The sequence below is a fragment of the Gymnoscopelus braueri genome (genome assembly GCF_963280865.1).
Source record: "Gymnoscopelus braueri genome assembly, chromosome: 18".
NCBI lineage: Eukaryota > Metazoa > Chordata > Actinopteri > Myctophiformes > Myctophidae > Gymnoscopelus > Gymnoscopelus braueri.
The window spans coordinates 26548930-26563592 of NC_137618.1; the positions used below are offsets into that span (position 1 = coordinate 26548930).

Genomic DNA, 14663 nt, shown 5'->3' on the forward strand with positions numbered 1-14663 from the left:
AAGTCTGTCTGTATGGCCGTCTTATGTGCTGCAGCCTGTAGTTTACAAATCCTGGTAAGACATTTCCTACCTTACGGCTGTCGGCTTCTGATATATTATTCTAATAATACTTTAAATTGTCAAATTTACAGCTACGTGGGGCAAAGAAGAAATAATGAAGTCATTCCAATCAGAGATAAATGATACAATTATAAAAAAGGTTTAAACCACCCTCAACCTGATTAAAAATAATTTCTGATCATACCGGATAGGACCAGTCTCCACCTATTGAGGTGTTTAGATGGCATTTTCATTCTGATTAAGCCATCATTACGATTATTAGTGGAATATTAATGTAAATGCAGTGACTGTTTGTATGTTTGTGTATGGAGTGTTTGTGACTGTGTGTGTTACATAAGCACACGTACCTTGGCCCCCATCAGACACATGTCTTTGACCATGTGTGACTGCATCATCTCAGCCAGAAGCTGGGCGTGGCTTCCCGTACTGATGAAGGTGGAGCTACTGTTGGGTGGACGGGGCTCCTTGGTGCCCGCCGGGACCTGGAGTTCAACAGAAAGAGGAAATAATCGTCACGATTCGTCAGCACCACAACGATGCATTTACGAACTGAATATCTATGATCTTCGATGGGAGCAAAGTACATTTCATCCAGTATAATACTTTCAGACAGCTTGTGGTACGTATTTCACTGTTTACTGCAACCCATAAGATTTGCTGTCCCACAAAACGAGAGCATGGCTTCAAAGCCCTGATGATTGTTACATCATTTCCTTGGCTCGAAGTCAACCACAACTATTCCCTGAACTCTGGGATCTTGCCGTACTCCGAGCCCTCCGACACCGATTCCACAAACACTGTTTTCATTGGTTTTTTCACCCAGTTAAGAATGAGGAGTGATAGAGTGAGTCTCTCTAGAGATCTGTGGTCAGCTGCAGCATGGTGGTCGTAGATAAGGAGGCCAAGCTACTGATAGGGTCACTGCATGTGTGTGTGCGTGCGTGCATGTGTGGTCTGACAAATGACTCCATTATGTGCATAGAGAATGGATATGTCTGCATATATGAATGAATGACTGAATGATGCTGTGTTTCTCTAGGGCTGCAGATATTTTACATTTTTCATTTTTTATGGTCACTGCCAGGCCTCGTGCATAATAATAAGTGCATGCTCGTAAACAAAAGTCAGATTGCCAAGAGTCCGTAACAATTCTCACAAAATTCTGGATTTATATTCAATGATTTTGATGAAGATTTGTTTTTGTTCCAGGTTTCATTATTGGTATTTTCTATTTTCACATACAGGTCAATAAGACAAAAGCATACAATTTTTTTTTGGGCGGTGAAACCGCCCCTATATGTGAGGTTTGGACATCGACACCCATTGCACCCCCCCAACCCTGCGCTGTGATTGGCCACCAGTGTACCCCCCTAACCCTGCACCGTGATTGGCCAATCACAGTCTATTCAGGACTGTGATTGGCTAGTGAAACATGACACATGTGCATAGCCCTATAAATAGGACTATGCACTTAAAAAAAACACATTTATGTTTTTTTTTAAGTTAGGGGTGTACAATGGTTGGTCCACAATATTACTTTTCTTTAAGTGAACTTCCATCACTGTGATGACCACTGTGACCACACCGCCCACTTCACAATGGGTGTGATTTTTGGGCGGTGAAACTGCCCCTATATGTGAGGTTTGGATATTTGCACCCCCCCAACCCTGCGCTGTGATTGGCCACCAGTGTACCCCCCTAACCCTGCACTGTGATTGGCCAATCACAGTCTATTCAGGACTGTGATTGGCTAATGAAACATGACACATGTGCATAGCCCTATAAATAGGACTATGCACTTAAAAAAAACACATTTATGGGTTTTTTTAAGTTAGGGGTGTACAATGGTTGGTCCACAATATTACTTTTCTTTAAGTGAACTTCCATCACTGTGATGACCACTGTGACCACACCGCCCACTTCACACTGGGTGTGATTTTTGGGCGGTGAAACCGCCCCTATATGTGAGGTTTGGATATTTGCACACCAAATCCTGCGCTGTGATTGGCCACCAGTGTACCCCCCTAACCCTGCACCGTGATTGGCCAATCACAGTCTATTCAGGACTGTGATTGGCTAGGGAAACATGACAATTGTGCATAGCCCTATAAATAGGACTATGCACTTAAAAAAAACACATTTATGGTTTTTTTTAAGTTAGGGGTGTTGGTCCACAATATTACTTTTCTTTAAGTGAACTTCCATCACTGTGATGACCACTGTGACCACACCGCCCACTTCACACTGGGTGTGATTTTTTTATTTTTATTAATGTTACTCCTCCCACCCCCCCAAAGTTCCCGCTCCAAAAGAGCCACAAGCCTGTTATCTTGTTGTACCAAAGATCTGTTTTTAATGTATCACATTAAGTAAATAAAACGTGTGAGCAAAAGTTGCACCGCTTCAATATTTAATTAAACTATATATATCGTAGACGGCAGTGATTTACATTTTCAAGGTCAGTACTGTAACGACCAATTCACACCAGCAGTGTTGACGCTAGACCACAAGGCTAAATACAATAAATTGGACTGCTACTGTATCAAGGTGAAGACACGGTCTGTATAGGAATAGTGCAATCTGAAAATTGAGGTTTTCTCAGGTTTGACGCCATGCTTTTTGCTGTAGAGCATTGAAACTCACTGCTCAATCAGAACGTGCCAGTGTCGTGACGCTGCTGGTGTGAATTGTGTGAATTGGGCATCACAACCACTCAGTTGTTACCTGAAAGGTCATGTCCTTGTCTGCAATGCGCAATGTGACGTCCACAAGGCCCTTGTCGTCTGTGGACGGGGCCACACTCACCACAGCACTGGGAGCAGGCTGACGACGACCATCCAACAGCTCAAACCTCTGGAGAGGAGAGGAGTTAGAACATGAGTAGGAGTATAGGCCTGTGTGTGTGTGTGTGTGTGTGTGTGTGTGTGTGTGTGTGTGTGTGTGTGTGTGTGTGTGTGTGTGTGTGTGTGTGTGTGTGTGTGTATTAGATGCAAGACAAAATGTGTCCTCTTACACTGAGGACGCCTTCCACAGCGGTGCTCCCTTCCTTTCCCAGCATGCTTTGATAAGGGTAGAGTCTCTGGACCAGCTGCTGGGAGGACAGCATGGGGAACACATTCTGCAGCAACACAACAAAAGCAAAGACTATTTACGTCCCTCTCTTCTAACTTGCATTTGTTAATTATGTCTATATTAGGATACCAACATCTGACCCCACCCCCTTGTCTTCCTCTGCTCAGCTCTCTCAACCCCCCCCCCCCCCCCCCCGATGATCACTGGTATCTCACCAGCACTTGTAGGGCAGACGGCAGGTGGTCGATGGGGAAGTCAGGCAGGCCCAGGGCGGAGGATTCCTGGGAGCACAGCGTCGTGGCCAGGGACAGCAGCTGGGACACCCTGATGTATTCACAACACTTAAGTTAGGGTGCAACAGTTGCAATGTAGCTTGTAGAGCCGCAATTTTTTGCTATTTTTGCACAATACCAAAAGAGGACATGGTTATGGTGACTATACCTCTCAGCCGCAACATTTGGTCCTGCCGTGTATAACAACTCCAACTGGTCCTGAGGGAGTCAAAAAAGAACAAGTTACGATAAATGTATAGGAGCCTCACTATGTGATCAACCAATCGATAATTCAACTAAGACAATAAGTGTAGCATTATTATTAGAAAGGGAAGCGGTGACTGCTCTGCGATTGTTGCTCTGACCTTGAAGGGTAGGTAGTAGACGTCTCTGGCCTGGAATCGGGAGCGGAGCGGAGGGTCCAAGGGGTTGCCCTTGTACTTGGGGACGGGAAGTCCCAAGGCAATGACCCGGAAGTCTTCGCTCACGCGGACGATCTTCCAAGAATCCAGCTCCTCTTTAGTGTGATCCTGGAATAAACAGATGAGTGTGAGAGAGGGGGTTCTGTAGGAGGGCCAGCCTAAGCCACAGACGTACGAGAACAGTCTAAGCTACAATCTCTTACACAGCACATTATGAAAAAATTAAATAAAAATACACTTACTAATAGCAGTAGTAGTAGTAGTAGTACTACTCGTAGTAGTATTAACTAAGCTGTATCTCAGTATTTCATCTCCCAGATCTTAATGACTCTCCAATTATTTTTTTTAACCACATGAAGCCTAGTGTCCCTAATCTGGGCATGTCATGATAGGCAATATTTTAGGCATACGAGAGATTTAGTGTAAAGGAAAAAAAAGGCGGGGGCTAAGTACAGACCCCTAGAATGACGTATAGGGTTTAAATAGTTAATACCCTGAAACCTAAATGTTAATGTGTATGACACCATGAGATGGAAGAACCCATGACAGGACTATGGCCAAACCGACCTGCAGCAGTTTGTCGTAGCGCTCAGCCGACATGAGGAAGCGTCCGTCCTCCAGTTGCATCTCCCGGTTCTCCAGCAGGTTGTTGAGGACAGGCAGGACGTTCCTCTCTGCCTTCTCCAGACCCTCCAACACCAGGATCCGGCCCTCTGTCGCTGCCCGCACTGCACACTGAAAACACACACACACGCGCAGTCCACGCACACAAACCAACAGGAAAGAGGGGGAACTAAATCAATTAACTCAATCAACACATTGAAATTCGTTCAGACACGTGTGTGTGTGGGAGGATTGTTTCAAAGATACGTCAGGGGTTAAAAAGCTAAATCCCAATGATAAATCAGTGGTGTAAAGTAACTAAGTGCATTTACTCAAGTACTGTACTTAACCACTTAAACCCCATATGGGTGACCGGAGTCCCTCAGGGCTCAATACCTAGTGTCTTTTCAGTTTTCTGTTATTGTGGGGAAAGCTTTAGCTGAAAATAGCCAATCGACAAGCTCACAACGCCACGCGTTCCCCACAATACCGATGCTGGGGTTTAAGTGGTTAAGTACAATTTTGAGGTACTTTTACTTTACTGGAGTATTTCCAAGTATCTATACTTTTACTTCTATCTCAGAGGCAAATATTGTACTTTTACTCCACTACAATTATTTGAAAACTTTAGGTACTAGTTACTTTGCAGATATAAATATATTACATTATAAAACATACATAAACCTCTTTATATATTTTATACCTAGGCTATTTGAAAATAGCCGATCTACAAGCTCACAACGCGTCGCATCGTGACGCGTTGTGAGCTTGTAGATCTGCTATTTTCAAACATTTTAGTACTTTTACTTAAGTTAAAAGTAAATTAAGTAAATTTTGAATTCCGGACTTTTACTTGTAACGGCGTACTTCTACATTGCAGTATTGATACTTAAATAAAACATTGAGTACTTTTTCCACCACTGAATCTGTTATAATCAGCAACCATACAAATAATATGTCCACCCCAACCCACACCAACACTTCAAGCTATTGCACTGTCGCATCCTTAGCATGAAAATCGGTTATTCTCAGTGAATGAGTATAAATTAGGCTTAACAGGCTTGAAATACATTCACACAATGAGCAATTTTTTACTATGTATCAACTCTTACTGCCCATGCTCCATTAAACAATACAGGCTCGCCATAAAGCCTTCCTGAGGATGTCCTCTGTTGCTTCACGTACTCACAACAGCCTCAGACATTGCAACCACGCTTAAAAACAGAAAGGACTATTTTCTGCCACCACCAAAATTGTGGGATAAGAGTTTGTTCTGTTGGATTAGTTTGAGTTTGCGTGTTTGTGTAAGGGCATGCGCGTGCGTGTGTGTGTATGCATTGTGTGTGTGCGTGCGCAGAAATCAAACAGCTCTGACTGACGTCAAGAGGCAGGAAACTCTAGCTGTCTGGGAGGACCGCAGAGCGAGTGGCCATATAATTAGGTTAACATGTAAATACGTGGCAGGTTGTGTGGAAAGCGGAGCCATAAAACTATAGTCGGGACCAGATGCTCTATATTTAACTCCCGATCCATTTTCGTCCCCAACGCTATAATCAGATAATTGTTAGAAATGTTAGTGACGCAGGATGGTGGTGGTGGGGAGGGCACCGCAGGCAGGCCATGTGCTGAGGCTGTGACTGACACTGCAGAACTTAAGGAAAACATCCCACCAAATACTGTTAACACTTTCCTATGAAACACTCTCATTGAGAAATAGGCCAAAGATGATGTCGATTATATAATGTAGAAAGCATGAAGAAGATATTCATAGACTGACTCTTACACCTAGGTTGTGCTCCAGCCCTTTTCCCTGTATGTGTGGTTCTTATTGACCATATTCCCACGGCGTCCATTTCTCTTACGTCATACTGGTGAGGTGGGTAACTAAGCCCACCTCCATACCTGTCAAGTATCAAGTTTCACCTGTGGGAGATTTTGTGGCCTGAAATGAAAATCTAAAAATGTTATACTATGCTACACTACTTCATATAATACTATACTCTAAAATCTAAATGCTGTAAATTTTATAAATAATTAATCCTAGATTGAAATTGCCTAGAGGGTGGTCGGTCGGTCGGTCAGGCGGGCAGGCGGGCAGGCGGACATCACAAGCGTAACATGCAGAATTGCTCGTCATCGGATTGGTCCGATCCGCACCAAACTTGGCACAAACACTGTTCAGGGATCTGCCATCAGAATAGCCACACTAGGGCCACACTAGGCCACACGTGGCCCCCAGGGGCCACATTAGGGGTCCCCGGGGTCCCCTGGGTGCCACAGGTGCACCTTTGCTCCAATACGCATCAAACTTGCCACAAACGCTGCCCAGGGGTCTGCCATGACAATTGTCACACCGGGGGCCACATCAGGGGCCCCTGGGGGCCACAGGTGCAGCGTTACTCCAATACACACCAAACTTGGCACAAACACTATTGAGGAGTCTGCCATAACAATAGTCACACCAGGGGCCACGTGTGGCCCCCAGGGGCCATGTTAGGGGCCCCTAAGGGCCACAGGCACAGTGTTGCTCCAATCTGTACCAGTGTTTGCACAAACACTGTTTAGGGGTCTGCCATGACAGTCTCACCCCAAAGAATTGCACACATATGTGCCACTACAGCAGTGTCACAGCAGCGTCGAACATAACTCGGTGACCATGCTCTGACAGCGCAATATAGGACTGAAAATTTGAAGGTCTGAAAATCTAGAAATATAAAGACACAAATTGGAGTTACTGTTACTGCCGTCTTGCTAACGCCAATCTGTCTCTGAACTCGACTGTTAGCTTACTATACAACAACGTGGACTTACTTGTAACAACGTTGTGGACTTACTTGTATGTGCACACAATAACAAGTAAGCTAGATGCTGACTGCCCTTGAGAGTTGCTCAAACCATTTTCACAATACGAATGAGTCACATGCAGTCAATCAGGTTGGGACGAGTGCGTAAACAACTCATCTTCTCATGACAATTATTCAATGGGAAAACTGTCCAATAATTCAACCTGGCACATGTGCCCCCACTGGGCCTGGTACAATGGTCCTGGTTGTCCCCTTGACAGTGGACCTGTTGGTAGATACTGTATGATGTACTATAACCAAAACATTTGTTATGCCAGCCATATTTGCATAACAATTAACAATCTATTTTTCACGTAACCAAGCTTTTTTTCCCTGTGTATAAATGCTAAGCATTCTGGGTCTCAGTAGAGAGTCAGTTCAAGTGGAGGTGGGAAGCTATTTATTATTGTAATGGAGTCTATTTGCAGCGTGGGTTTGAGGTTAGGTGCCTTACATAACAGCTTGCTGACTTGGGAGAGGTGGTTGAAGATGGCAGAGACAAGGCAGGCCTATGATTACTTCTATATCCATCCTACATGTGGACTTTTGGGGGAGGAGAGCTGGAAGTGAAGGAGGAAAGGGATAAAAACAGAGAGAGAGAGAGGGGTGGTGGATGGAGCGAGGGGTGGAGAAATGGTAGAAAGAGAGCTAGCATAGGGGCTGACACACAAAATCTGAATATAGGACTTCAAATCAGCCCAGGACCCACAGGAATATTTCGGTGTTCTAGTTAACACACAAACACACCTCTAACCGATACGCCTACGCTCACTCACCCTGAGAAAGAGAGAGAGATACTGTGGAGCGAGGGGGGCGGGCTCTAACTCACACCCACACACAGCTCATTCTATTTTTGTGTCTGTGTCTTTTTCAGTTTTTGGTGTCTTATAATCCCCTAATAAGGAAAGGGTCATAATTCATTCATTCACAGCTTCTAATACTCACATAAACTAACAAGTATGTATACAGTCATGTGTAGATGCACATACACAAATAAAATGTTTAAATGTTAACACGCAAACACATACACATATTTGTCATTAGCCAGATGAACGTTCCCTGAGATTTGACAGGAATTTCACTTCACTTTAAAACACTTCTGGGGTCATTTTAACATCTACTCACTTTAATATTATTTTTTCATCAGGTCTGGGGTGCAAAAGCCTGAGTAGAGCTTAAAGTGTAAAGTGTAAAACAAAGTGGTATTTCACTTTGTTTTACACTTTACACTTTAACCTTTAAAAATAGGCCTACACTTCAGTAATGCTGTAGCTATTCAAGTGCATTTTCCATGGAAACAACTGAAACCGGTTTTAATTTTGATGGGAAGGTGGGAAGTAGGTGAGACAGAAGGGGGGGGGGGCAATTGGGGGGGGCTTTCCTTAATCCAGCCATAATCTGAGTTCCCAGAAGTTCTCGCCAGCTCTCGCATACAAACGGAAGGGGCAAGAAAACGAATCCAGCTATAATACTAGAAAAAGTGCTCCTCGGAGCACAGGTCTCCGCCAGGTCAGGTAGGTTATTGTGGGGCAGCAATGTTCAGAATTTGCCAATCAGGATGGAATATGAAAAATCGGACAGAACCATCTTGATCACTTGACTATAGAGATAATGGGTACCAATTTGCATGATTGGACAACATTTGTAGGAGTAATATAAAAAAGAAAAGTGTTGCAAAAATCGGCCTCCTGGTGGCGCTATAATAGGGCAATGTTAAAAGAGTGTTATTTGTTCTTCAACGTAGTGCGAATGTTCGTGCAAAGTGTCACCGCAATCGGACGCTGCGTTCATGATTTGTGGCATTTTGTTCAAAACGGGCCACTCCTGCAAACTTTAGATGTCAATGTTAGCCAATCAGGATGGAATATGACAAATTAAACAGATCCATCTTGATCACATGACTATAGAGATCATGTGTACCGCTTTGCGTGAAATTTTGATACATTCTGAAGGATTAAATCAAAACATTTGTTTTACATAAGTCGGCCTCCTGGTGGCGCTATGAAAGGCAAATGTGACAAAAGCAGGGCAGATGTTTTTCCTTGGCCTCTAGGGAGTGTGCGTGCAAAGTTTCACGCAGATCGGTGCAGCTATAGTTCAAAACACAAATCGGCCTTTTATAGCGCCACCATGAGGCTGATTTGAAACATTTCAATTGGCATTTATTCCCCAGCTTAGTGGGAATGTGCGTGTGAAATCTCACAGAAATCGCAAGCTGCGTTCATGATCTGAGGCATTTTGTTGAAAACGGAGCAATCCTGCAAACTTTGGAAGCCAACCTTAGCCAATCAGGATAGAATATAGAAAATTGGACAGATCCGTGTTGATCACATGACTATAGAGATACTGTGTACTGAATTGCGTGATGTTTGGATAAAATCTGTAGGAGTACTGTCAAAAAATGTGTTTTGCAAAAAGCGGCCTCCTGGTGGCGCTATAACAGGCCCATGTGAAAAATTTGGGGCAGAGGTTCTGCTCTGGCATCCAGGGAGTGTGTGTGCACAGTTTCCCTGCGATCAAGCCAACGGTGCCAGAGATTAGCTGTACACAAAATGACAGAATGACGGACGGACACACGGACACACGGACGGACAGGGGGTAAAACATACTCTCGCCATGCCTTTCGGCCTGTCGGAGACAAAAATCTATTACCCAACAACTCCACTTGCTGTGGTATCAATGGATGACATGGGACACAGTGTTACAGATTCAGACAGCTTCCTTATGCTCAGACCATGAAAAAATGCTGAAAATAAAAATAACATGACAATTCCTTGTGGGTCACTCACTTATATAGCATTTGTAAACTAATTATAACAGAATGCGCCTAACCTACAGTGTATGGAATGTTTCTTAAATGTCTCTTTAATTACAAAGCCACTCAGAGAAACAAGGGTCAACTCCGCTGAATCAATAAGAGCCTATCGTATTACTTGGCTAGAATTTCCCCAATTCCAACTGGTCAACTTCCTGGGTCCCAAGAGTAAATTAAATGAGTAATGGAAAAAATAATAATTCTGTCTCCATGGGGAATTGGGGATGATGCTTGAACTGTTATGCAATAAAGTTATTTCTATACACAGATATGAATAAAAACTAATTAGTTTGGGTAACAATGCCACAAATAAATATCTGGTCACAACGGAAACCTCCCAACCACGCAAACATGTTTTTTTTTAACCACATAAACCCGATATACCTCATTGACGTGAAAATAGCTGATCTACAAGCTCACAACGCAACATATTGTGAGCTTGTAGATAATCTATTTTCAATAGAGAATATACATTATTTGTATTCCCTAGAAATGTAGTGGAGAGTCAAAAGCACAATATTTGTCTTTGAAATGTAGCGAAGTGAAAGTCATATACAGGCATGCAAACAGCCCCGAGGTGAAAAAGGTGACAACATGTTGTTTTCTTTCGGGTCAGGTGTCACACAATTGCCCTATTTGGGTTCAAAAAGGTGACTGTAGCTGAAAAGTGACACTTTTGCATGTCTGCATATAGTAAGTATCCAAAATTACAAATACTCACAAAACAAATATTTAAGTACAGTAGCAACCTTGTTACTGTCCACTACTAGTCAATGAACAGGCTTTGATTGGGACGTCTTCAAGGTGGTTACTGCAGACCACTGGGACTGATTGGAGGATGTGATTAGAATGAGCTCTGATAATGAGGAGCTGCTTGTCTCCATGGTTACTTGACTCTCAAATCTTCCTCTTGCGTAACTTGTGTCTGTGTGCGTGTGTGCGTGTGTGCGTGTGCGTGTGCGTGTGTGTGTGTGTGTGTGTGTGTGTGTCTGGGGGGGGATTAAGAGGGAAGGGACAGTAGCCCAACTCTACAGTGTTGAATCTAGGAATTGGCAACCCACCTGAAAATGTATTTTCTGTTTATTAAAGAGCTAGAGAGATTCCTGTTATTGTACAAACACTTGTATACCAATGATCATTATAAGAATATCGAGATTTAACTTTTTAACAAACAACCTTTTGTTTTCAATAATCAGTAGCTGCGGCACAAATTAACACTCAGAATTTTCTGCGTAGGGTTGTGTTTGACAGCGTGTAGTGTAATGTACCTACCTGATCTATGTAGTACGCCGTTCCTGAGCGGATCTCTCTTCTCTGTTTCAGGTCTGTCTCTGTGGTGTCCCGAGACAAGGCTACGTATTCTACCTCTCTCCTGGTCAGCTCCTGCTCAGCCACAGCATCCATGCACGCACACACACCCACATGCCATTATTAAAAAGCAACACAACACTTCTCAACTCCACCCAAGCACAGTGACAGTCCCACAATGCGCGACAAAGTCGCTCGATGAACATACTGATTTTCACGCTTGCCTTGTTAGCTTGCAAATCAGCTATTTTCAGCAAGTGACACCATTGTGCAGTGGAGTATACCGTAATATATAGGATTATGAATATACACATTTAGGCTTAAGCTGGCTCCAGACCAATCCAAATCGGCCCGACTTTGGGCCGATTTGGCTTCGGGAAGCGTCGGCCAGTCGGTTAGGGGTCCGTCGGCCAGTCGGTTAGGGGTCCGTCGGGACCTTTTCGGCCGACCCAGAGCCGACCGAACATGTTCAGCTTTTTAGCCGACTGGCAGAGCAGTGGCAGTGACAACAAAGGGCTGTCGGTGTTGCCAGATTATGTGAGAGAAACAAGCGACCATGTCTATGAAAACCTACATTCACTGTTTCTCGTTGTTGCTCCCAGAGAGAGAGAGAGAGATTGATTGATTTGACCTAGTTTTGCGCAGTTTTGGTGCGCAACACAACCCTCGTTTAAGTGAATTGCTTTCACCTGCTGCTGCTGTGTGGAGCGCAGTGGTGGAAAAAGTACTCAAATGTTTTACTTAAGTAAAAGTATCAATACTGCAATGTAGAAGTACTCCGTTACAAGTAAAAGTCCCGAATTAAAAATGTACTTGAGTGAAAGTACAAAAGTATTGGTATCAAAATGTACTTAAAGTACCAAAAGTAAAAGTACTCAAATGTTTGAAAATAGCAGATCTACAAGCTCACAACGCGTCGCTTCGCGACGCGTTGTGAGCTTGTAGATCGGCTATTTTCAAATAGCCTAGGTATAAAATAGAGCTAAAGTGGTTACTGTATGTTTTATAATGTAATAATTTATATCTGCAAAGTAACTAATAACTAAAGTTTTCAAATAATTGTAGTGGAGTAAAAGTAGAATATTTTCCTCAGAGATGTATGGAGTAGAAGTAAAAGTACTGAAAATTAGAAATACTCCAGTAAAGTAAAAAATCCTCAAAAGTGTACTTAAGTACAGTACTTGAGTAAATGTACTGCGCTACAGGGCATATCTCCAAGCCAGGGTGACCTACCCAGGCTCATGAAATTCATATGCAGGCATAGTAGCCAATTAGAATGAAATCCGCAAAAACGGACTCATATACTGATACAGAACCATATATTGGCTATTATATTATGGCTGTCGGGTGGAAATCTTGTATGTTCCTTTTTTATTATTATTTAAAAACAATTTAAAATCGTGAAAATAGCCAATCTACAAGCTGTAATTATTAATAATTAAGAAATACTATATTTTAAAGAGTGAAAAATCAACTAAAGTCATTATTAGTGCAAGTTCATTCACATTTCATTTGAATGAAAATAACTTGTGGGTAAAATACATTCTGTGAATCTAATGTGATTAATGTGACCCCTACTTCAGTCAGTGAAGTCCAGGGCTGAATGTGACATATTGAGACCTATATAACTAAATATTGGTCATTTGCCAACACATTATTTTGTGAAATAAATGGGTTATATTTCACAGATAGTTATACTATTCTTATAATATATTAAAATACAATGATCCTTAACCTTCAAGTTAAATGCATTATTTCCGTGGACTTAAAAATCATTTTTGGACTTAAAAATCATTATTATTTTTTTGGATGGCCTTCCTGCCCTGGCAGGAAGACCGGGCAGGGCCTTTGTGCCCTCCAAAAAATTACAACACCAAAGGCCAAGTGGCCTTGCCCCTAAAATGACGAAATTCCAGGCTTGAATGCAATAGATGTACTCTGAGTCTGTTACAAGTAAAAGTCCAGAATTCAACATTTACTTGAGTAAAAGTACTAAAGTATTGGTATAAAAATGTACTTAAAGTACCAAAAGTAAAAGTACAAAAATGTTTGAAAATAGCAGATCTACAAGCTCAGAACGCGTGCATCGCAACACGTTGTGAGCTTGTAGATCTGCTATTTTCAAATAGCTTATAGGTATAAAATAGGGCTAAAGTGGTTAATGTATGTTTCATAATGATTTATATCTGCAAAGTAACTAGTAACTAAACATTTCAAATAATTGTTGTGGAGTACAAGTATAGACAATTGGAAATACTCCAGTAAAGTAAAAGTACCTCAAAATTGTACTTAAGTACAGTACTTGAGTAAATGTACTAGTTACTTACACCACTGCACGTCAGTGAAGAAAAAACGCTGGGAACATCCCTAAGTGGCTTTGCAGGGAAACAAGCCCAAAGTCGCTTATAATAAGCAGACCTGGCAACGCTGGCACGCTAAAAGTCAAATTAGCACATGAATGGCCAGTCGGCTGACAGACTTAAATGGTAACTATACCAGTCTGTTGCAGTCTGGAGTAGTCTGCAATAGTCTGGACGAGTCTGTTTGGTGCGGAGTTGCCTTTAAGAATTAGTTGAAAAAGTCAGTAAGAGTGATAATTCTATCATAGCTCAAACATGTCCCTAGAATTGTTAATAGAATAGAATGGTGAACATTAACAAAGAAATAACGCAAGCAACATGACATGATATTAAGCTTTATTGGTCCCTAGGAGGAAATTATAGAAGCCCGGAAAGGGAATAAAATTTGCTAGCAAAGCAACGGTTTTAGCATATAGGTTTAATCCAATGGACCCTTCGCTAAACCCCACCCCAAAAGCGATTGTCCAATGCCAGCTTAGCAACCGTTGTTAGCCTGGCATAGGTCTGGCAAGCTTTCGTCACCTGCCATAGCTGTCAATGTTATTTCGCCCGCACAGGGGCACACACACAATCATTTGCGACATAATAGCAAGAATAGGAATACCACGATAACGCAATGGTGACTATGAACCACCTACCCAAACCCGTTGGAGGCTGCTTTTCCTAAGCTGAAATCTGCACTTAGACCGGGTCCGGGTGTGTTGAACACATACACAGCTTAACGTCAGGAAAGTTACACGACACGACTCACTCGCCCAGGTGGTGTCAATAATAGGCTACTAATCACCGCAATCGTAACAAAATTCAGAATCACAGCGCTGCCTGTTTCGGATTCCGCATGTTAAAGTATATTAATTCATTTGTTCGTCTATTTATTAACTCCTGCTGCAGTCTTACCCTGTGGTACA

General features: G+C 42.6%; 1 protein-coding gene across 1 annotated transcript in view; it reads right to left on the bottom strand.

Moving 5' to 3' along the window:
• Window positions 1–14663, bottom strand: part of vwa8 (von Willebrand factor A domain containing 8) — a gene marked incomplete at its 3' end in the record, with an annotated part of 71042 nt that overhangs the window by 53207 nt on the left and 3172 nt on the right. Inside the window, exons 4-11 of the mRNA XM_080456471.1 lie at window positions 11360–11470; window positions 4394–4561; window positions 3770–3934; window positions 3574–3623; window positions 3348–3456; window positions 3074–3178; window positions 2785–2913; window positions 408–542 (exon numbers count right to left, since the gene is read on the bottom strand). Coding sequence (XP_080312597.1) covers window positions 408–542; window positions 2785–2913; window positions 3074–3178; window positions 3348–3456; window positions 3574–3623; window positions 3770–3934; window positions 4394–4561; window positions 11360–11470 — 972 coding nt within the window. The remainder of the gene's footprint in view (window positions 1–407; window positions 543–2784; window positions 2914–3073; window positions 3179–3347; window positions 3457–3573; window positions 3624–3769; window positions 3935–4393; window positions 4562–11359; window positions 11471–14663) is intronic.